Source organism: Malus domestica, chromosome 17 (assembly GCF_042453785.1).
Source record: "Malus domestica chromosome 17, GDT2T_hap1".
Taxonomy (NCBI): Eukaryota; Viridiplantae; Streptophyta; class Magnoliopsida; order Rosales; family Rosaceae; genus Malus; species Malus domestica.
The window spans coordinates 385655-408527 of NC_091677.1; the positions used below are offsets into that span (position 1 = coordinate 385655).

Below are 22873 nucleotides of genomic sequence, written 5' to 3' on the forward strand. Positions count from 1 at the left end.
GTACACAGACGTACCCAAGTAGACTACTGTAGCAGTGGCGTGCCATCCAACTCCTTACCTTTCTCATCTCAAGTTGGACAAAACTCCAAACGACAAAGACAGAAGCGAGAAAGGACAACGCCACGCTAGACAAACTAGAGCCGTCTCTCCGAAATATTTTTCCATGGAAACACTGAAAAATCTTTCCCCTCCTTTCCTCCTCCACTACTACTTACTTAGCAGTAGCACTTTTTGTTTAGTGCCCTTGTCAAATTTAATAATCTCGATTAAACGAGCAGTGTTCAAATTCTCTAATAATCATTATTATTCTTCAAATGATAGAGTAACTTTGACTGATAAGCGTTCAAATCTCTAAATACCGCCAGCCGGGAGCCATCGGCCTCCCCGCAAGCAGCCTCTGTTATTCCATGGCCTCCACCGGAGTTTGTCTTTTCCCCGCCCGCCTGCCATCCGTTATCCGTCAGGAACTGACGTCGTCATCATCATCCGGAAAATCTAAGTTCAATCCGATCTCGACTCCATTTCGGAGGCTAGCCGCTGTGTCTACTGACCACACTCCGACGAGCCTGACCACAGTGAATATCGGAAACGGCAAGGCCTCTGAGAAGGATGCTCATACGACGACGACAAAGTCAGCTGCAGAGACGAAGAGGCAGGCTGGTCAGGAGGAGAAGAAGTTGGATGCGGAAGAGCAGGGCCTGAGCTTGAAGGATTACTTCGAGCAAGCCAAGGATTTCATCAGCTCCGACGGTGGCGGTGGTGGTGGACCGCCTCGCTGGTTCTCTCCTTTGGGCTGCGGTTCCCGCTTGGACAATTCTCCTCTGCTTCTTTTTTTGCCTGGTAATAAAAATCACTCTGCTTTTTGAACTTTATCCAACTTTGACCTTTTCTTAAATCTCTGCAAATGACGGCATCATCATCACCATCATTACAAATGTGAGCTTTCAATTACGAGACAATGATTCTGATTTGCGATCGCTCACAGAGATAAAAGTTCAATGATTATCGCGCATGTCTAATTACTGCTCAAGCCTGTATTTTTGCCGCTCAACTAAAAATTTATGATTATTGGTTCTTAACTCATCAAACTGTGCAATTATGATATTTTTCATAAACTCTGTCAGAACTTTCATAAAAATGAGTCACGTGCCACACGTAAGGTCGAATCAAAAGGCAAATATGGAAAAACAAATGAGAAAAATTGTCCTTCGACTTTCACCCCATTAGAGAAATGATCCCTCAATTTTAATGCAATTGGATCAATAGTTCTTCAACTTTAACTCAATTGTAGCAATTGTCATTCCGACATGACTCATTTTGACGGAATTCTGACGAAGTTGATGAAAATGACCATAGCTACACTTTTTGATGAGTTAAGGGACCAATGATCTTGTATTTTTAGTTGAGAAACTATTGCTTCAATTAAATTAAAATCGAAAGTATTTGAATTCTTTTTTCCTAAAAAATATTTGGAATGAATAATGTAGGAATTGATGGGACTGGACTTGGGCTCACAAGGCATCATCAGAAACTTGGAAAGTATGTCCTAACTCAAATTTGTTTCTGCATTTCGGAATTAATTTTTTTGTTTTCCAACTTTTTGAACTGAATAATTTTGTTCCTTCTGCTAGAACTAATTTTGTTTAGTTAATTGATTTGATATCATATATGTTTAATTTTTTGTTTACTTGATGATGTGTGAAGGATTTTTGATGTCTGGTGCTTGCATATTCCTGTAAAGGATCGAACACCATTCACAGGTTCTTCCTTCTCTTTGATATGCCTCTGTAGTTTGTACTGATACAAACATTAGGTAGTTTCATTAGCATTGTTGATCTTGTGTGGCACAAAATGTTTGATTCACTCGGTCCTCATAGTATTCGTAACAGTGGTGAAAATCATATGTGAAGATAAAACGGCGCACCTTGTTCCTGTTTTCCTATTTGGTTGGATGAAAGAGATCGATGAATTCCTATATAATTTGGTCCTTCTATTAATTTCCATGTGTCAGACCTAGTGAAGCTGGTTGAAAGAACAGTTCGATCCGAGCATCGTCTCGCTCCAAATAGGCCTATTTATCTTGTTGGAGAATCTCTTGGAGCATGTCTTGCGCTTTCTGTGGCTGCCCTTAACCCTGATATTGACCTTGTTCTAATTTTGGCTAATCCAGGTAAGACGCTCCTCAAACAAAGTTCAAAGATTCCGGGATAAACGAGTAGTAAATAAGCATGCTGATATACGAAAATTCATGTATAAACTGTATTAGTTGACTAGGTCCATTGAATTTTCACTAATTCATCTTAGATAAGCGCAAAATGCTTAGCATTTCTATAAAAAACTAAATGATTTAGCTCTAATACGGAAGCTATTCAATTGATACTTTTGCTCACTCGGGTTAGCTCCTACCTGGTATCCATGTGCAGCTACGTCCTTCAGCAAGTCCCAACTTCAACCATTAATACCTTTACTGCAGGTCATTCCTGACTCACTTCCTCTTAGCCTTCCTCACATAGTGAGCTCAACGACAGGTCTGCTTTCTTTATTCCACCTTTTATTATGTTCGTTGCTCCAAGTTATGATGAATTACTGGCTCGAAGTTCATGTACTTGCAACAACAGAATTTTATTGAACAACCTGCAACTCTTTTTCATGAATTTAGGTTTTCTGATGGGTAACTTGGTGACGGGACTTAGACGTCCTCTGCCACAGACAGTTGAGAAGCTATCACGTGATCTTCTTGCGTCAACGTCTTACCTCTCTGTAAGACACAACTATGCGACAAACTAACAATGCTTTGTTCGCAAGTTTTCAAACATCGGATCAGTCTATACATTCAAAATGTGTTCAATCCTCATTCCATATATGGATGCTTATGATGTGTTGTTTTCAAGCTTCTGTTATGTAGCATTATATGTTATCACTAGTATAATCCATACCCCTGAAGTCAGTTAAAAGAGGATCGGTTGTCTTCTGATCTTTCATGTTTATTAATTGTGTTTGCGGAAAGAATTAATGGTTGAAGCCACAGGCTCTTGGTGACATCTTACCTCGAGAAACACTTCTGTGGAAGCTACAAATGATTAGATCAGCATCTCAATATGCCAATTCACGTCTCCACGCTGTGAAAGCTGAAACGCTGATACTTTCCAGGTCTACTATTTTTTTTCAAGGCTACACAAAGAGTTTGCAAGTAAACATGTAAATAGGGTGTAATTTGAGTTTACGGAAATTTATTGGAATAGTTGTGATCTGCTCGTCAAGTATAGTCATGCATCGGAGCACTTTACTGCTTTCGCCTGTCATCTTTCTAGAATGATGGGGCTAACTTAACTTTTATTTGTCCTATAAGTGGACTGGATCAGTTGTTACCTAGTCAAGCGGAAGGAGAAAGACTCAAACGCACCCTTGCAAAATGTGAGATTCGTACGTTTGCCAACAGAGGTCATTTCCTCTTCCTGGTAGGATGATTTCTATATGTGCATGTATACATTACATTCTTATTGGTGATAGTATAAGCCCTGATAAAACAAATGAATTTTCTCTCTGCTACTTTCCAAACCCAACATCTCCAAGGAAAAAAGTTAAATGGTAGAGTTAGATACTTAGGGTCATTTAATTGGAGTAATGGATCAACTTTTGTTGAATTAGCTACTCTCTGCTATGCCTGAAATTCCAATGCTATGCTGTTATTTTATAACCAGATTTTTGAGTTTGTAAGTTTTTACTTTGATACGTATATTTGTTCTCGCAATCCATGGCAGGAAGATAATTTTGATCTGGTAACTGTCATCAAGGCCACTTGTTTCTATCGTCGTTCCAGTACTCATGACTTTGTTACTGATTACATACCACTAACGCCTTCAGAAGTCAAAAATATAATTGAATCAAACAGGTGGGTAATATTTTCCTGGAATTTACAATTGCAGTTGTACTTTCTGCTATCTTAGCTGTGTATGAAGCCCCCAAGACAGTAGCTTTATTTATCCGTGTCGTATTATATTGAGCCACAGAAGAAAGAGCTGATGGAAATTATGCATAAGCTGGCTACAATATTACTAAACCTCTAATGTGTAATGTCTGATCACTGTGCATTTTGTGTAGATTTTTAACCATGGCCACTAGCCCAGTCATGTTCTCAACTTTAGCAGATGGGAAGATTGTGAGGGGCCTTGCCGGGATTCCTTCCGAGGGCCCTGTATTGTTTGTTGGTTATCACATGTTACTGGGGTTTGAAATGGCTCCCTTGGTAATTCAGATGTTTGAGGAAAGAAACATCCAATTGCGAGGAATAGCACATCCGATGATGTTTATGAAGTTCAGAGAAGGAAAGTTTCCTGATCCCTCTATTATATTCGACACAATCAGACTTCTGGGTGCAGTTCCTGTCTCTGGTGCAAACTTATACAAACTCCTCTCCACCAAGTCTCACGTCCTACTATATCCAGGTGGAGTGCGTGAGGCTCTTCACCGGAAGGTAGCAATCACTTTATTATTGTTATTATTTGTCTCTGAGAAGACTAGATAAGCCTAGAATTCCAATTATCTTAGTGGACCAGTTCCACTGAACTGAACTTGGAATATTTCCAGGGGGAGGAATATAAGTTATTCTGGCCACAACAGTCGGAGTTTGTGAGAATGGCAGCTAGATTTGGAGCCAAAATCGTACCTTTTGGCGCTGTTGGAGAAGATGATATTGGTGAAGTAAGGCTCCTCGTTAAATAAAACCACAGGTTTGCTGAGCTTTGGTTATTCACACCACTCATTCTCAGAATAATTATTGTCTCTTCTTTGTAATCAGCTTTTATTGGATTACAACGACCAAATGAGAATTCCTCCACTCAAGAAGTCTATACAGGAGGTAACAGATGAGGTTGCGAAAGTGAGGTAATCGATCTGAGATGATATTTTTTCGTTGATTCCAGTAGAACTTTCGGTCTTCGTGTGATTATACATTTCCTTGTCATCCTTGCTTCGAAAGATCAACGTTATGGTTGAATGTCAATGCGATCTTGTGATAACAGAATTGGCGTTGGCGGGGAGGTAGGAAACCAGGATGTACACCTGCCGGGAATCATACCGAAATTTCCAGGCAGGTTCTATTATTATTTTGGAAAACCAATTGAAACAGAAGGTAAGTTCTGCATACTTGTTCATGTGTTTACGTATGATCAATTGTGCAAGCTGATTGACTTAATTTGAACGTTACTGGGAACAATGTCCATGTGAAGGGAGGAAGCAGGAATTACGAGACAGGGAGAAAGCTCATGAACTGTATTTACAAGTGAAATCAGAAGTTGAGGATTGCCTTGCTTATTTGAAGGAGAAAAGAGAGAAGGATCCTTACAGAACGTTATTGTCTCGGATACAATACCAGGTCAGACATGGCTTCACATCTGAAATTCCTACATTCGATATCTGATCGACGAAGATATTCGTCGATGATCTTGGCGATCGACGGACAACCTCCTTGAACATCCTTGGTCACAAACACAGGATAGCTCATCTCATCACTTGACTCTAAAAACAGACCGTTGAAGAAGAGGGCAATTTGATTCAAAATTGTATGGTCTGTGGTTTAGTTGTAAAATAGTGTAATATTCAGGCCTTTTTATAATAATATCACGCTTATGGTTTTGGATCCTTGTGCCCAAATTCATGTGCCGTCCTTTTTCATTACATTTCACTCAGGAATGCATATGCAGGTTTAGTTAGTCGAGTTATTATGTTAATTCTGCTGGACGGTTGAAGTCGGAATTTAGAGTTATATTTTGAGAAACATCTGCTTAGAAGAGCGAGTTGCTTTTGATACTCTTTTATCATAATTAAATTTGAAATTAATAAAATAAATAATGATTTGATTTAAATCCCCTCTTCAAATTTTGGATTCAATAGAGCTTAAGGTTTTGTGCCATTTTGTAAATATAATTTAAACCCCTCGTCACTTTTGCGTCAATTAATTTCCGTGTTACAAAATTCAAACACGATATCTGGAGTTTCCCTCAAAAAATAACAAAGTTAGCGCAATGGCCCGGCCCAAACTAATTTCGGTGTTACAAAATATCAGTCCGCATCACCATTCACCAACCAACCAAATGAAAGGCAAAACTATTGACCCAATTCAGTTTTTATTAATTTGCACAAAGGTAGAACAGGGTTAGTGTCATTTGAGATGAAATGACCAACTATATATGTATATGTGAGAATATGTACACGGAGGAATACAGTAAACAAAAACAACTTGGACGTTTCAGTTGATGTCGAAGTACTTTGGATCATCCGGGAAATGGTATTCCACGTTCAACTGCGATTAAAAGATCCAAAGAAACAAGAGAGCATTATCAGCTAAGCTTGCACAATATTATTGCACATCGCAAAGACGAATGCAAATTTATAAGCAAAATTCCGTTCATCAAGAGCACTTTAGTTTTGATATGAGTGTGTGATGTGTATGCATGACCAAGTAAATATGCACATTACCTTTCCCTCGTCAGCGTCTGAGTGGCGTTGAGGGAACACCACCCTCAAGTCATTGTACAGGTAGAACCTGCGCTCCCCATCCATGTCTAAGCCTGTTCTTTGTGGTGTTGATAGGGGATCTGATTTGCACCTCTGGACTGACCGAGAACTTTTTTTAGGAAAAGGGCATATGAAACGGAGATGAAGAGCATAGCGAAGAGCACCATTACTGCTTTGGTTAACCCTTGAACAGCCATGTACATGTTTCCTGTCGGTTCCATAGCATGCATCAACACACTTGCGCTCCTTTCCGTTGCTGCTTCGGTACTCCTCATTGTTGAAGCTCTTCTCAACTAGGAACGAAGGAATGGACACCCTTCCCGTTTTAGGGGATACCTTGGACATATCCCCCTCATCTATGGAATCCACAAAATTAGAGCCTTCACTTCTAATTTCAGTTTTCTGATCTACAGATCTTGTTGTATGTACAATGTGTACTCCGGCTGTATTCTCTACTTCCTTCGCCTCTATCACTTTTGAGTTCAAATCAGTCTTCCCTTGTCTTGACAGGGGAGAATTTGGGCTGCATGCTAAGGTGACCTTCTGGCGTAAGAAAGTCTACTTCGTTTTGAACAGATGGGAAATAAACAAAAAAAAAAAAATTAAATTAGCCTCAGAAACATGGAATATCATAAGCCACACGACATAATTTTATAGTCCCTTAATGTTATTATAACTACAAAATCGTTTGAAAATCCATCACTGCAGCTTTAAAGCAATATAATTCAAAATTTGAAGTTAAGTTATACGTAGCAGATCTATTTTAATGCATCTTGCATATGTTGCCAGGTAAGCATATATCTGTACTTGTGAATGGTTCTAAAATGAAATTCTAGACCACGGTCGTTGTACTTAAGTTCTAAGTTGCAACGTTTTTCTCCTTGGATGTAGGATTACAACTCTCTGCTATATCTCAAATTTATAATGATGGATAAATTTCAACAAATTATATTTAACACAAAGTTCGTAAGCATCACATAGTAACAACAAGATATGAACACACTAAACTTACTTTGCTACCAGCTGGCATGTCACTTAAATCATAGTTGCAAAGAAACGTATGAATAGGTGTCTTCTCAGGATTGCTTAGAACCTGCATAAATCAAAGTATGGAGAGCTTAATTTAGTATGCTTAATAATGATAACCCATCACAATGTAACATGCTACACAGAGTGACGATTTCAACAAGTAATTCAGTCAAACCAGTACTCTGGTAATGAAAAACTTGACCCTTCAATATCTCTGGCAATCAGATAATAAAATGTATGCAGGAACAGACAACAAATACCAGTTGTATACGGCCCTTCACAGGAATACGCAGGCGGCTTGTGACAATCTGTGAACCATCATTGCTAAGGCCTTGTTTAATCTTTTGTCCTCCACTCCTATTCAATGCAGAATTTCCCGAAAGATGTATGGATGCGCAATACAATAAATAGCAATCACCTTCTACACTAGTTACTGAAAAAGGAAGCTTCTGTGATTGCGGAGAAAAGTTTCCCCCAGTGATGCTCAGCACAGCCAGAAAACCATCTATTCTCTACATATTTAAATATTCCAGCAGTTATAACATAGCAACAATGAATAATGTACAGGATTTACTACACAAGAGAACATTGACACTAACCTGACTGGGTTTGCCTGATATGAACCGACCAGACAGTAGAGACTCTTCGAATGAACCAACCAAGGATCTCTGAACAGAAAGGCCACTCAAACTTCTAACAAACCTCATGCAATGGGAGTTGGGAGCTGACCCGTGGGCGTGGGACAAAGAATAACTTACGCCAGTACTGTTCTCTAGAGAAGATGGAAGGAATTCCCTGTGAAAAATATCAACATCTTCAAATAGTTTACTAGCAATCCTAAACTCCCCTACTTCAGGGGAAAAGGGAATGTCTGCATCAGACTTGTAAAGTGTTTGTTTTACATTCCTTAAGGTTGAATGACAATCCTCCAACTCTTTGTCGGTAGTCCTGCAGCCCCCTGCAATTTTCAATCTTTCAGACAACCTGGGGCCAAGAGGTGACAAAGAATGGAAAGGTGAGATCACTTCCTTCGGAGATATTGATATTTCCCCACTTTGGATTTTTGCATTACTCCATTTTGTCAACTCATCATGTCTAGGTGAAGATCGATAACTATTTTGAGGTACAAGATCCTTGTTTTCCAGCAAAGGGCCATCTGTGAAAAAACTGGTTTCCATAATACTATCATCATGTAGCAATGGCATGCTCTTCTGCTCCAAGTAACTAGACAGAGAACAAGTTGGCCTGGTAAAACTACCTTTGATCCCAACATTTGCTTTCTTATGATCATGTGCAATAGGTGTACTAAAATTATCACCCATAGCAGGATAATTTGTTCCAGAAGTTCTGCAACCAATGTCCAAATGATCACCTTTAAACTGGTGTGGAAAAAGCATAGTATTCAATGGGGACAACAATCGCTTCCTGACTAGTGACCCACTGGTCACAGTTTCATTAGTTGTGACATTAACTGCAGAAGAAGAGTGAACAAGACCACATGAAACACCCCTCGAATCATCATTTAGAGAACTTGTTCCGGTCGATTCAAAACCTACAATCCTAGAAGCAGGGGTCTGAATATTCCGTCCATTTCTTGCAGTGATCTGATCAGCTTTATCAACAGAAACTATTGAAGAACCATGAACATTGTTAGTGACGTCCACGGTCCCTCTAAATCTAAGTGAATCATCTGGGAGCTTTGAAAATTCTAGGGAGGTTCTAGTCTGGTAATCTCCTAAAGAGGAGCATAATGGATTCCCTCCCACTTGGCTTGCACCGCCACCAAGCATCCCATCCATATCACACGCGCTCATACTAGAAAATCGAGGCGGGCTTTGTAAAAAGGAGCCCGGAGAAGGAGCTAGCACTTCCTCAGAAGTTACAGTTGAGGGCACTTGAGGCAATCCCATTTCTAAATTTCACAGGGTTAACCCTAACTCTAGTCTCTTTCTTTCGTTTTTTTTTTTTTTTTTTTCTAGAATGGGCAGGGCTGTCGAGGATTCGAGGGAGTCGGATCAGATCAGCTCATCAATTGATAGAGCTGCTATTTCCAATCCAATGAAGAAAAAAATTTCCAACTTGCTATGCTGCCACTACAACTAATAAGTGGTCTTAATCTCTCCTTCAATTAAGAATACAAGTGGTCTGTAGAAGCTACTACTAACTGCTAAGTACCTACCAAGGGGAGCCAGAATTCAAACATTTGAGTTACCACTCTTTCCAAAGAGATGCTGAAGCACATGGGAGTCGTGTGAGGATCACGAGTAGCGCGGATCTTCAGACCTCCGTAGCAGCAAGTCATGAAACACACGTAATTCATGATTGCCTGAAGAATCAGTAGCTAGGCCTGAAACAATATTCGCATGAATCTGTATCAGTACAGAAAAGAAAAGTCACACACGAAAAACGTAGTCAGTGTTTGCATTGATCAGAATTTTGGGCCAATTGAAATGCACATACAACTACATACACAAACAATGATCGCACAGAGTAGAACAAATTGTTTAGTCAATGAATCTAATCCTCGAAGCTCCTCAAAAATCAAAAGATTAAGATTGTCAAATCATGATCAAAGCATTGATCGGAATTCCGAAGAAAAAGTAAGAGCAATCCAACCATCCAAGTGGTGTAGAACGTACGTTTACTTGAGACGACAAAAAATTATATGAATTTGGAAATTTCACCGTCGAAGAGAGAGTTGAAGAAATGGATAATTGAAGCATCCAAGAGCAAGATTAAAGAAAATCAAAGCAGGTGGATAGGATCAGCGGTCATGGATGATATTTCGGAATCCGTTTGTTTCATCTGCTGCAGTGAGTTAGCAACAAAAAGAAGAAAATCAAAGCAGTAACAGAGATTGATTAGTAATTGAGTAGCAGAAGACGCACCGAGAGAAGCTGTGATGAAGCAATCAATCATGTCAGAAAATCACCATCCATGCAAACTGTGATCACTCTACAATTCGATTAACCACCACCGACGCTTGTGAAATCGGATGCGGTTGAAACCAGAAAAAAGAGAAGGTTTTGGTTTTGGTTTGGTAGAGAGGGAGGCAGAGAGGGAGAGAGGCAGAGAGGCAGAGACCAAATACAAAGTGGAGTGTGAGTCGGAGGGAAGGAGAAAAGGGAGAGGAGGCTCAGTTTATAATCGCAATCCAAATCCCAATCCCAAAATACGAGCAGCACCATTTCCATTTCCATTTTCAATTTCTTTTCTTTTTCTCCGCTGTAATTTTCAAAACCCCCAATTAATATTTAAAAACGCACTTTTCCATTCATTCGCAATCTCGCACCATTGTGTCTCTCTCTCTCTCTCTCTCTCTTAATTTTTGCGCTTTTTCTTTACCTTTCGACGCTTTGAGTTTAAAAATAAAATGAATGTTACCCTGCCTGCCTTGCCTAGTTGCCCGTGCGTTTCACTTTCTTTGTCATTGTTTGGCGCCTGTGGAGTCGGGACCACCACAGTCTTTCGTTTTGCTTGTGCCCCCCTACGCTGCAATCCCTGCGTACATCTCATCTATCGACACGTATAAAGCGCACCGCATTAACTATTTCAGTAATGCTACGTAAACCACATCCATAATAAATTAATAATCATGTATGAAATAAACATATTAATTAACATAATTTTATTGTCAAGTTATTTTGATAAAAACAAAATTATGTTATATAATAATATAATAAATGTAATTTTTTTTTATGTCAATGACACATAATACTATTCTGACAACGTACCTGTATCGTGTATTTTTTCTTCATTCTCGCTTAATGGGAGACGTTCAAAATTTTAATGGGGCATATATGGATATAAAAACATGATGGGTAAAATTATAGAATAATTGAGTGGACAATATGATTTCGAAGATTAGGCAAATTTAAGAGGGAGAAGATTGAAAGAGAAGGCTTCTGAAATTGGGTAAGAATGTCTTTTAAATATATATCTTATCTTCAACGTGAAGCTCTCATCAGCAAGCTCCCCACCCCTTGTCATTCAAAATTAGTTTAAAATAAATCTAAAGAAAACACCAAAACTGAAAGGAAAAAAAAAAAAAAAAATTGAATGGGTCCGTCCAACAGATACATACACCAAAGTCTTAAGGGCCGTTCATTTTTTTTTCTTTATATTATTTTGGCTTGTGAATGAAGGTGTGCATGTTTTTATCATTGTGTTTGGCAGTTGGAAATAACTAATCATTTCACTTTCGCATGGGCATTTCCACAATCCGGATGAGGATATTTTTCGGATATCTTTGTGGGGATTTGGAAGATCAATCAATCGTGTCCGTTTATTTGTCAGTTTTTATTACGTACGGGAATAAGCTTGCTTCTTCCCAAGCTTATCCCTCAAAAAAACCGATCCTATAGCGCCAGCGCTTCGCGTTCTTTCTATTCAGTCCTATTTCATTTTGGGATAGGCGGTTAATACTAATATAATAAGTGAAGTACTCGTCGTCGGACCAATTGGCTCGGACACCAAACCACTCGTGCCCGCCCATTCTGTCTCGCCTTAAATGGAATGGCTCTCTTAGTTATGTTGCCCCCCGACCCAGATCCCCACGTCCGCTCTTCTCCGCTCGTAGCCCAAGAAGTTGGCTTTATATTTAATTTTAAATAAATAATTTAAAATAATTTTTGACCCGACACAATTAATTGATCTTTCAAATCTTCATAATGAAAATACTGCTAGGACCCTAATCCCCACAATCCTTTACAATAATATACGACACAGCCTCCTCGAAGCATAACGTGGCAGCAGGCGATGCGATTGAGTGTGAGTGCGACGTGGCAACAAGTCGGCGTTAACTCTTGTAAACTGAGACAGGTGTAGGCTTAGCCAAGGCTAGGCGGCCACGGGAATACAAAAAACGGGTGCACCCTCAGGAGTAATCAGGTGAGGAGCACCGACCTCATCCGCTGATCCTGTGACTGTCTGTCTCCTTGTTTGCTAATCCAATTGCTTTTGCATTGCCAGTTTCTTTTGCTACTTTTTATGCACCACCATCACCATCATCGCCAGTCTAAAATATCCATAATATCCTGATATTTTCATTTAAATTTCCGTGTTTTTAGACTACTGATATTTTAGACCTTACTAAGTCCTCATGTATCTTACCATACAATATACAAAGTGTAAAATATTGTACTAATTCATTATATATAAATTATTATAGTGTGTTTAAACTTCTTTCATTAATTACTACATATTTTATACACTCACAATGTTTGCCAGCTCGCTATATAATCAACTTAAATCAGTTATATCTATCATGCAATGCATTTCCTTCCAATTTTTTTATGATAAACTAATAGATAATTGACTAAATAAATATCCTGCAAAGTTTCAATAAAAATTTTCCAAGTTTTTCTTACAATTTCCGTGGTTTTTATTCAATTTTTATCGATATCGATAATATCCCGATATTTTCATCGAAATTTCCATGTTTTTGGACTACCGATATTTCCGATATCATCAATATTTAATACCTCACCTACCATAATAACCAACTAACCCGCCTTATTTTCAAATGGGCCGAGGCCCAAAATTTACAATTGTTCTTGTTTATCAAAGCGCACGTGTTGTCGCGTGACACGATCTCATATAATAGGATTTTTTTAAGCAAAACTATAGCGGTTTATTAGCGTCTTACAAAATGTACAAACTTCAAAGAGAGCATTCTAAATTAAATTCAAAGGATCACCAAACGAAAAAGACTCCAAATTTTTTTTTAAAAAAAAGGCAAATATGGTCGGTTAATCTAATAGTTACCATATCGGCAGACTTGTAATGTAAATAAAAAAAAACACAAATAACATTCCAAAGCCAAACGAACTTCAATCCATACAACTAGAAATTCAATCATTTCATAATACGCCACTTGAGAGACTTTACGCACAAAATCGTCAATAAAATTGATAAGGAACACTGTTTGCATACAAGCAACGTCGACTCCAATCAAAAACTGCAAAAGAAACAAATAGTAACCACTCCAATAGAGACTCTACGCACAAAACCACCAACGAAGCTACCAGTTGCATAAAGATAAACCGGACCAACGCCACTATAAGACATGAACCAGAAAGAAACCCAAAAGAGCAAATTAACATGGACAAAAGCCGCACTATAATCTAGAAAACCCATGTCACAACAATTCTACCCCATCTCTTGACAAACCCACACTATCCAATAAACTAAGAGGGAGGATTCGGGGAGAAGGATTGACTTAGTCACCACAAAGGGGAATATTATTCACCACAATAGAATAGAAAAATGAAAAGGGGGAGCGGAATGGAGCGGAGGGGAGGATGAAAAGAAGTGCTTCTCCTTCCTCCTCCCCCGACGACGACGACTTTTTCTCTGCGATGCAATTTTTGGGTATAGCAAAGGACATAGAGCAATAAAAGGGATGGTAGAAAACGTACTTACGGCATGCACATAATTGTAGCCTACACAAGACATGCACAAAACGAAACCTCTGATTGCTATCCCCAAAATTTGGGGTTTACAGAAGGAACTAGTTCCAATTGATGAAAATGGGGATCTATACCACCGGACTGTTAAAAAGGTCTCGCGGCCGCTTCCATCATCTTCTTTACTCTGGTCAGTTTCTCTATCTCCTTGAGAACCTGAGTTCACAGATAAGAGAGGAAAAGAATCCAAGGGTTTGTCTCATTTCATTAATCACTTTGCTACAGTTTTCAAACAATGTCTGCATTTCAAAACTACACTCGTTACCTCCAAAGCCATGTTTTCTGTCGTTACATCACCAAGGTCATCATAACCTAATTGATAAGCTAGTTCTGATCGGACACAAAAAAATGGTTAGAACCGCCGAGGAAACATAATATAGTACATTAAGAACAAGAAAAGATCATGGAGATATACCTTCAACGGAAACGGTTGCATCAGCTGTTTCGTATCCACCTCTCGCTTCTTCATACGAAGTACTTAGGTGAGTCAAAACCTGGTTACCATTCATTACAAAAGTCAATCATCCGCACCATACATGGTAGAGTCTATTTACTTTCCATCTGAGGACAACAAAGGAGGAGGTTGTGTACGGTTATTAAGTTTGGGGAGGAAGAGATGACCTCTTGATAAGATGCTGAAGCAGATAGGTTGAGTGCAGGAAGCTGACTTTGATCTTCGACCATGCCACTGGCCACCAAGTCTACAGGTACATCAATCCATACAGAGATTCCATACCTCAGAAGAGCCCTATACATGTTAATCGGAAGCGAGTCAGAATTGCACTACTAACATTAATACATAAATAAATGACATAGGTTGTAGCAATGATATCAGAAATCCTACAGATTAGTTGAACTCTGAACCGCACCATCTCCGGCACAAACCACCAATCGACCCATGGATGACAGTTGCTTCAATACTTCAGTCTGCACCAATATCTCGATTTAGAGCCCCATCTGAATGGTAGTAATCCAACTTTTATAAAGGTGAGCAAACAGAAAATATGTCGCAAACTATCACCTCGGATTCCCGAAAACCATTTATGTCAGCCACCATAAGCGATTTGGCAGCAGATTCACCTCCAGCAGCTTCCTCAACCAAACTATCACTGGACAAAACAACACAAATTACAATTTCAGCCAAAACAGCTAGAGCAAAGAAACTTATCCTGATACTTAAACGATGTAGCATATACAGGTACCTGTCAAAGTAATAATATCGCAACGCATTGGCTAGGAGCTTCCCCAAACTGGTTTTCATGGAGCTCTTCATGCCTTTCCACCAGAACGATCATCAAAATTCTATCCGTAACGCAACGAAACATCAAAGGATTCGAGTTCTGAATGCATTTTAATTAATTTTACAAAGCACTAAGTAAATTAATGCTTACCCACAAGAAATATGGAAGTTCCCTTCAGCTCAGGGGTTATATCCATTGCCTTGTTCTGAATTAAAACTGAACAGTTACAATCAGCACTTCAAGCGAGAACAAAATTATAATTTCAAAATTCATGAAACACAGGCGAATCCATGAACATGGAGCTCACCTTTACTGCAGAAGAGAGGTCAGCTACAGAAACCTTGGCTGCTGAGCCTTCAAATAAACAAAGTGACGAAAGCAAATTATCACACAGTGGTGTGCATGAAAGCATAAATCAGAAATTCGTCGAAGAAAAAGTCGAACTTACTGGAATCGCCGCCGTCGGAGGCGGAGCATGAAGTGGCGAGAGGTTTTCGGATGTGGGTGCGAGAGGTAATCGGAATTGAGAAACTGGAAGCCGCAACTTGAGAGTGGCGGAAGGGAGTGCGGAGTGGGAGCTCGGAGCAAGAAGAATGGAGGAGGAAGCTCCTTGTTATCTCCATTTCTACAATTTACAACAGCACGGCGGCGGTTCACGGTTTTTCGCTTCCTCCTTGTGTTGGTGACGACTTCAGCAGTATCATGTAACTGTCAAAAAACTGTCATTACCTTATCCGCCTGGACTTGGATTGTCTACCCTTTCATTTCGGTGTCCTTTTGTGATCACGGTTAAACCACGTCAATATTTTATATTACTATTTTTTTTTATTATTTTTATAAAAAATTAATATAAAATATTAACATGGCTTAACCGTAATCACACAAAACAGGAGGGCACATAAAGAGTACCGAAATGGGGAGGGCAGACAATCCAAATCCTATCCGCCTACTAGCCCAGCAGCTCCCAAAAGGAAGAGAAGGTTTTCAACAGACTAAACGACGGCGTTTCTTTATCTAAAAATCTAAGGTAATATTTAATCCAAGTTGCTCTTGTGGAGTTGAGTATATGGTAAAGTCACATTTTTATCGCACAAATTTTATAATTCGAATCGTGAATTTTTTTCATAATAAGTTATAGATTATCTTTAAAAAAGTCATCTGATACTTAACATTCATATTATCAATTTGTTTAATATAAAATGAATAAACAATATCCAATTCCGATCAAATGGACATTTAAATCATTTGAGCTACAAGCCTAACTTACGCTTAGTCCATTCTACGAAATCAAGCTTACTATGGTGCTAGTCGAGAATTACAAGTGTAATCTCTATTGGTCCAATGGTCCCTCAACTTTAACTTTATTAAAATAATGATCTCTCAACTAAAAATTCATTATCATTGGTTCCTCAACTCGTCAAAACATGCATCTATAATTTCTCAACTAAAAATTTGTTACCAATAATCCCTCAACTTTAATCCAATTGGAGAAATGGTCATTCAACTTTAACACAATTGAAGAAATAATCTCTCAACTTTAACCCAATTGTAGCAATGGTCATTCCAACAGAACTCATTTTGACAAAATTCTGAAGAAATTGACGAAAATGACCACAATTACACGTTTTGATGAATTGAATGATCAATAGTAATGAATTTTAGGTTGAAGAACCATTGCTTCAATTTGATTAAAGTTGAAGAACCCTTACTACAATTTACTCAAAAAATAAAATGTAAACTCAGACTAGCAAAAGTATACGCCGGTGGATTTTAATTTACTACCCGTCAGCACACGCAATCGACCTGTTTCCGCAGGCTGAAAGAAGGCAAAAACCTTTCCGGCGGTGGTGATTAACAAAATTCTTCATTTGAAGAAATATACATGATACATCGTAAAAGGCACGACTTTGGTAGAGTTTAGTTCTCATCATAAGCAACAACAAAGAGAGTAAAAGGTTGGGATGAGAAACTAAACAATACATCAAACAACATATTTACAGACTTGTCTATACCTAAATGAAAAAAAATGAGACCGGCAACAATCTCACGGAGGAAACCTGACAAATTCACTGCATCACCAATCTGTATGATATCAGCTCCCACCTGCATGCACTGAAGATGTTCAAAATCAGAATTCCTAAAAATAAGAATTATCATTCGGCTATGATTGTGAAGGTGAAGATGATGGTGATGACAACGACCGAGCAGGAATCAAGAGAAAATCTGTAAATTATATGCAGGATGCAACCGACAAATAGGTAGGCTTTTGCCATATGATCACAACCCTAGCGGAACAAAAGATAAATTAGATGGAGGGAAGAATGAGGCACAAACTGTTCCAACATCCACCCCCCGTCATATATGTCCCGTGCATGGGCAATTTAGTTCCAACTTCTAAGAAGAAAACATCAACTGGTGAGGAAAAATACTGAAAAACGCCCGCTCACCTCGGATGGGACTAGAGTGGGAGGCCACTTCAGAAACATTTGATACCAGCTTGAGTTTTGATAGGGAAATTGGCGTCAATGGAGGTGAATCAACTTCTTCAGCCTTGCCTGGAACTTGAGGAGACTCCAAATGTCTTGCTACATGCACTGCCATTGCTCTTTGACTGCCTGAAGGTATGGAGAAGCTTCGGGGAACTATCAATGGTGGAGCTGGAAGTGGAGATGCCGCATTTGATGCCACTGAAGGGTTTTTATTAGGCATGCTATGTTCTTGATTTCTGAAGACCAGTGGAGCAGAGTGACCAACAAATCCTGAGGATTTTGTTGGTTTGGCAGCTGATGAATTACCGGGGGGTCTAGGAAGCTCATGAAGCTCGCTGATCTTGGGTGAAGAAACAAGGGGAGGTGACGGACATGGGGATACCTTTGGAGATGAAGGTTGGGGATTTGGTAAACGAGACAACATCCCGGAAACTAGTTGCGGTGGTTCAGTTGATGCAATAGGACCACTATCATATAATAAAGGCTTTGATGATGACGATTTACTAGGTATTGGGCCGGAGAAAGCGTCTCTCTTAGTCTTATTTGTATCAGATGTATTCAACGTATCAAGCTGTGGAAGTACGCGTCCCTCCAGTGGAGGAGGTAGTTGGGTGGAGGTACTACTGACATTGCTCTCTTTTTGTACCAGCGGAGTTTTTGAGAAATTAGGTCTCGGCAGATTATCATCACCAGGATCTTTCTCTTCCAATGGGGAAGAATGCCATAAATTTGGATTGCGTCTACCTGGCCTTGTTTCTGGAACCGCGCTGCTTGTTCTTGAAGAACTCAAACCTTTTGGATCAATAGGTGTGGGCAGTACATACGTATTAGACTTCCGTGGTGTTGATGCTTGCAATTGTCTAGCTTTCTCAGCAGGATCAAACTTCTTCCCCGGAAAAATTGGGGCTGAGTGGCTGCCTATTCTTGGTTCTCTACTTGGGGCCCTCATATCCCATTGGTTCCTGTCTAGATTCATCTACAAGGAAAAAGATTTATGAATACAATATTTGGAGTTCAAGGGCAAACAATTGTGTCTTCAAAGTTTGGTTTCAAATCTACCATTCAAAAGGCAATGAAATCTTACATCTGCATGTTCCAATCTTGTAGCTTTAGGAGACAAAGGTCCCACTTCATCAACCTGAGAAATGAGCGGTTAGATCATAAGAACAAACAAAATATGTCAAAGAAATCCATAACGACAAAAGTTCACACCCTGAGCACTATGTTGAACAACAATTGAAACCACCAACAGTACTGGCACTTGTACCAATATCAGCACAACTAAAATTTGAAAAATATAATCTTTTAAGAAAAACTAACACATAATGTTTATGAAGTTAAATGTCACTGATACGGAAAAAGGAAATTCAAAATCCAATAGATAGATTATAATATAATCTTGGAGACGTTTACCACCACACGATAAATAGAGAATATAGTGCCTTAAACAACAACACAAATTCCTAATTACATTAGACCTCACCTCCATTGAATTCCTTGATGCAGAGGTGACATCAATCCCCTGCTTGCTTGACCTATAGTTAAAACTCAATTCTCCATCTTCAGTAGGATCATAGCTATTTTCACCATTATCCTCAACATCATCCCCACCATCATCCCCACCATCGTCTTCAAGTCCACTGAATTGGTATTCAATATGATGCTCCTCAGTAACCAATCTAACGTGTGGTTCAACAGCCTCAAGTGATTTAAGTCCTTTCCGAAAGAAATTCAACTGATTCAAAGAACAAGAATGCTAACTATGAGTCAGCCAAATAGAAGAACGAGACTTTTGAAGTTTTTATGATTGGTTGGAGATATAAAGAAAACCTGAGCAGCATGGTGACGAGCTGCCTGTGTTAGAAGACTTCGAGCCTGTCCTTGCTTCAGAGACTTCAATCGAAAGACACACAATGTAGCCTCCTCATCATATTCATCATGAGCTACTTGCAATTGCTGCAAAGTAAAACTGTCACCTTTTCCACGTTTTGACCTCCCCTTTTCTTTCTGTTGTGCCACCATGTAGTCATACACTTCTCTGAAGATGATACAACAAACCAAATTCAGAAAAAAATTACTTCTATTAAGTAAAAGGGTCAAAAGAGAACGGAATAGACCTTTTTTCGTCGCATTGTCGCTTCATTTCCTGCATAAGATAACAAGAAAGGAAATTCAGTGATACAAACCAAGGGAACAGATATGAATATATACAGCCGCTGTGTCTAGGTGATACCAAAGGAAACAGATCCTCGACAAATCCCTCTGAGGTGCAAAAAGGTAGAGTATCCTTCACTGAATATTAAATTCAACGTCTCCAGAACACCATGACAGGTTGGATTTTACAAAAACCAATTACCAAGACTGCACCTAGCCCATGGCATATTATTCTCACTGCTGTTTTGGGCATGCCTAGCATTCTACTTTGGGCAGGTGTGAATGTACCAGGCACTTAAATTCCTTCTGATTTGTGACACAGCTAGAGTACTTAATAATCAATTACAGCAGATATCTCTTGGGTAGAAACATATAGCTGCAGGCAATTGAGGGTTTATTGAGAAAACCTCTAGTACTAAATAAAATAAGAGAATACACGAGCTAACCTCAACTGTCCGAAGTTCATTGAGAAGAGACTCCGATGGGTTTGTAATTGTCAAAAATATATGAGAGCGCTGAAGTAAAGGAAACAAATAGTTAACACCAAGTTAAGGTGAAGGTATTTCAGTTAAAGGAAAGAAAAGCTTTAGAAAGATAGCATGATGTGCACAAAACAACAGGAAGAACTCACATATCTATCAACAAGTTTTTGAAGTTCATACTGCAACCTCCCCAGCATCAGAAATACTCTACCTGCATTCCAATTAAGTACCAGGCATATGTATCATAAAATCCTCAATACTCACAAAAAGAACAAAAAAATCCTCATAATTAAATTCACGTATATAATGCAAATGCTATGTTCAGCTCAAAGATTAAAAATCCCCGTAACTCAAATTCATGGATATAATACACACGTTATGTTCATCTCCAAATAACCTTAGCCATGGGTGAGAAAATGAAGCTTGAAGGTTTGCCCACCTTCATCACACAAAAAAAAAAGAAGGGTCATATACTTTGATGGACTTACCACTCTCTTCATCATCATGCAATGCAGTTTTTTCCAGCAGACAAGTACCCATTTCACGCAGTGACTCCGAGAATTCTGAAAGTGCAGATTAGGTCAAATGGCAGAAATCTATGGCGTTGAGTTGTTATCTTGAATTTAAATCTCAAAAAATTCACATTGGGATTTCCAATAAGTCCATATGCATTGTAGACACATTCAATAATTCAGAATTAGCCAAATTTATTGTCATGTCCCGAAATAATACCCAACCTTCTATAATAAGCATTTGAACTCACTGTCAAGCTCACCCTATTAGTCAGTCCTTGCAGGATTTAAGCACAACTTTTCTGCTTATCAGCTTTCATGAGGGAGTTATAATATGTCAAAAGTGTCTTAGAGTGGATAGGGGCATCATATCGTATACGAGATATAAACACCATTCTCTACATTTTGGTGAAGTCGACAAATTTGGGCATATTCCTTTATCGAAATAGTACAATATGTAACCATCAAATTAAAAACAAATGGACAAATGACAGTAAGTAGAGTATTCACCATATGCGCTGTTTGCTGTAGCGGCTGCTGCAGAGAGTAAGCTATCATAGCAACTTCTCATATCTTGCATGTCCTGCAAAATGCACAAACTCTCACCAACTAAATATTCCCGTAATTAACACTACTATTTGCAAACTACAACACAATTAGAAAAGCTTTGTCCTCGCTAATTAAGTGTGAAATATATAGTTTCCCGATCCATTAATCCTCCATAATCATATGCGCCGCGCAAACTATTTACAATTCACAGTCAAATCAATCATCCACTCACTGAGGCGAAGATCCAGTAATTTTCAAGAGCAATTACAAAGCTTAAACCATTGATCTAACAACTCCGGAGTAAATATTATATGAAAATTCTTCTCAATCAAGCACAAAAAAAGTCCTCCAAATTCGCTTATTTAGCCGGAGAAAGACTATTCAGTTTCTTTAGAAGGTCCTAACGCAAATTATACATAATAAGCAAGCACAAAAACTCCAAATAAATAATAATAAAATTTTAAAAAAAAAAACTGTACCTGAGCAGCCTGAGCGAGCTCATCGACCTGAGCCAAAGGTTGAATGTCTCTTTTTTCTTTGGCATCATTTTTGTGCAGTTCGAATCTCCGAAACATGCCGAGCGAGGTCTTCATATTGTCTGAAAAACCCTAACGCAATGACTGGGACGACGACTCGGAGCTACTCGCCTCGTGAAAACTGAAATCCCTGGAAATTCAAGGACGCTCGACTCCAAATCTACGAAACGACGACTGCGATTAACTCTGCAGCTTCAAACGACATTCGAGAAGGAGGAAGACGAAGAAGATGAAGGAGCTACGCTCGGTGGATCGTACAAAACGACTTGTAGCAGATAAAGAAGGAGAGAGAAACTGCGGAATGAAAAAAAAAAATGGAAAACAAGGAGAAAATGGACAAAGGGAAAAAACGGGATCATTCTCACGTCATTTACTAGAGTGAAACAGCGCGTACTGACAAAGAGACACGTATCAAAGCAGGGCAATTTGGTAATCAAGCAATGGGACAGTGGTGGGAGGCAAGAATCCAGTGCGCGTCTGTCTACGGGAGATGGGATAACTTCTGACGTGGAGACAAAAGAGTGGCGGTTGAAAGTGACATGCGGGGGCTTAGTTGTAGCGGATGATAGTCAAAGTCAGATATTGCTGACGAGAAAGAAGCGGTTCTAGAACGAAAACTATCTTACTTTGACCGCGCCGGTGGGTGGGTCAGATCCGCACCTCCACTGATCCCGAATTACCATTTTTGTCCCTCAATTTGGTTGTAATCCCTTGCAAGACAAGGTGAATGAGCGGGGAACGCACTTCAATCACCATTCACTTTGTATTTGTTACTTTACTCATAGGTAAGTTGGAGCTAATTTGGATTTGCATTGTTTTTTTCAATATTGTTTTTGTTGTACGTTAAGATTAATCAACTGTAAAATAAAGCAGTTGAGCGATTAATAAATTGTATTTT

General features: G+C 39.1%; 4 protein-coding genes across 7 annotated transcripts; 1 reads left to right on the plus strand and 3 right to left on the minus strand.

The window, feature by feature from the left end:
- Positions 1-48: 48 nt before the first annotated feature.
- On the plus strand, positions 49-5638 carry LOC103404163 (phytyl ester synthase 2, chloroplastic-like). Its single transcript, XM_070816586.1, has 14 exons — positions 49-840; positions 1488-1539; positions 1705-1760; positions 2012-2170; positions 2424-2528; positions 2660-2760; positions 3029-3150; positions 3350-3458; positions 3762-3892; positions 4102-4474; positions 4588-4701; positions 4799-4884; positions 5022-5131; positions 5229-5638. Exons 1-14 carry the CDS (start codon positions 408-410, stop codon positions 5417-5419), a joined length of 2142 nt encoding a protein of 713 aa, XP_070672687.1. The 5' UTR covers positions 49-407; the 3' UTR covers positions 5420-5638.
- Positions 5639-6108: 470 nt separating this feature from the next.
- LOC103404161 (uncharacterized) lies at positions 6109-10884 on the minus strand. 2 transcript variants are annotated; one of them, XM_008343048.4, is made up of 7 exons: positions 10434-10725; positions 10185-10350; positions 8145-9892; positions 7806-8057; positions 7529-7609; positions 6478-7074; positions 6109-6301 (listed from the first exon to the last, which is right to left on the minus strand). In XM_008343048.4, the coding sequence occupies exons 3-7, from the start codon at positions 9453-9455 to the stop codon at positions 6248-6250; spliced, it is 2295 nt and encodes a 764-aa protein (XP_008341270.3). In that variant the 5' UTR covers positions 9456-9892; positions 10185-10350; positions 10434-10725; the 3' UTR covers positions 6109-6247. The 2 variants fall into 2 exon arrangements, with proteins under 2 accessions (XP_008341270.3, XP_008341269.3); XM_008343047.4 differs by lacking the exon at positions 10185-10350 and having other exon boundaries at positions 10434-10884.
- A 2545-nt stretch (positions 10885-13429) lies between these two features.
- Positions 13430-16002, minus strand: LOC103404160 (probable inactive shikimate kinase like 1, chloroplastic). Of its 2 annotated transcripts, XM_008343045.3 has the most exons (10): positions 15702-16002; positions 15561-15607; positions 15404-15458; positions 15215-15287; positions 15034-15121; positions 14857-14939; positions 14634-14760; positions 14428-14506; positions 14278-14342; positions 13430-14168 (listed from the first exon to the last, which is right to left on the minus strand). In XM_008343045.3, the coding sequence occupies exons 1-10, from the start codon at positions 15874-15876 to the stop codon at positions 14100-14102; spliced, it is 861 nt and encodes a 286-aa protein (XP_008341267.3). In that variant the 5' UTR covers positions 15877-16002; the 3' UTR covers positions 13430-14099. The 2 variants fall into 2 exon arrangements, with proteins under 2 accessions (XP_008341267.3, XP_028953586.2); XM_029097753.2 differs by lacking the exon at positions 15561-15607 and having other exon boundaries at positions 15404-15469.
- Positions 16003-17098: 1096 nt separating this feature from the next.
- LOC103404159 (uncharacterized protein At2g33490-like) lies at positions 17099-22319 on the minus strand. Of its 2 annotated transcripts, none has more exons than XM_008343044.4 (11): positions 21919-22319; positions 21401-21473; positions 20867-20941; positions 20528-20589; positions 20343-20411; positions 19860-19888; positions 19573-19780; positions 19226-19477; positions 18827-18880; positions 17701-18718; positions 17099-17356 (listed from the first exon to the last, which is right to left on the minus strand). In XM_008343044.4, the coding sequence occupies exons 1-11, from the start codon at positions 22030-22032 to the stop codon at positions 17346-17348; spliced, it is 1965 nt and encodes a 654-aa protein (XP_008341266.3). In that variant the 5' UTR covers positions 22033-22319; the 3' UTR covers positions 17099-17345. The 2 variants fall into 2 exon arrangements, with proteins under 2 accessions (XP_008341266.3, XP_008341264.3); XM_008343042.4 differs by having other exon boundaries at positions 17099-17365.
- Positions 22320-22873: the final 554 nt, after the last annotated feature.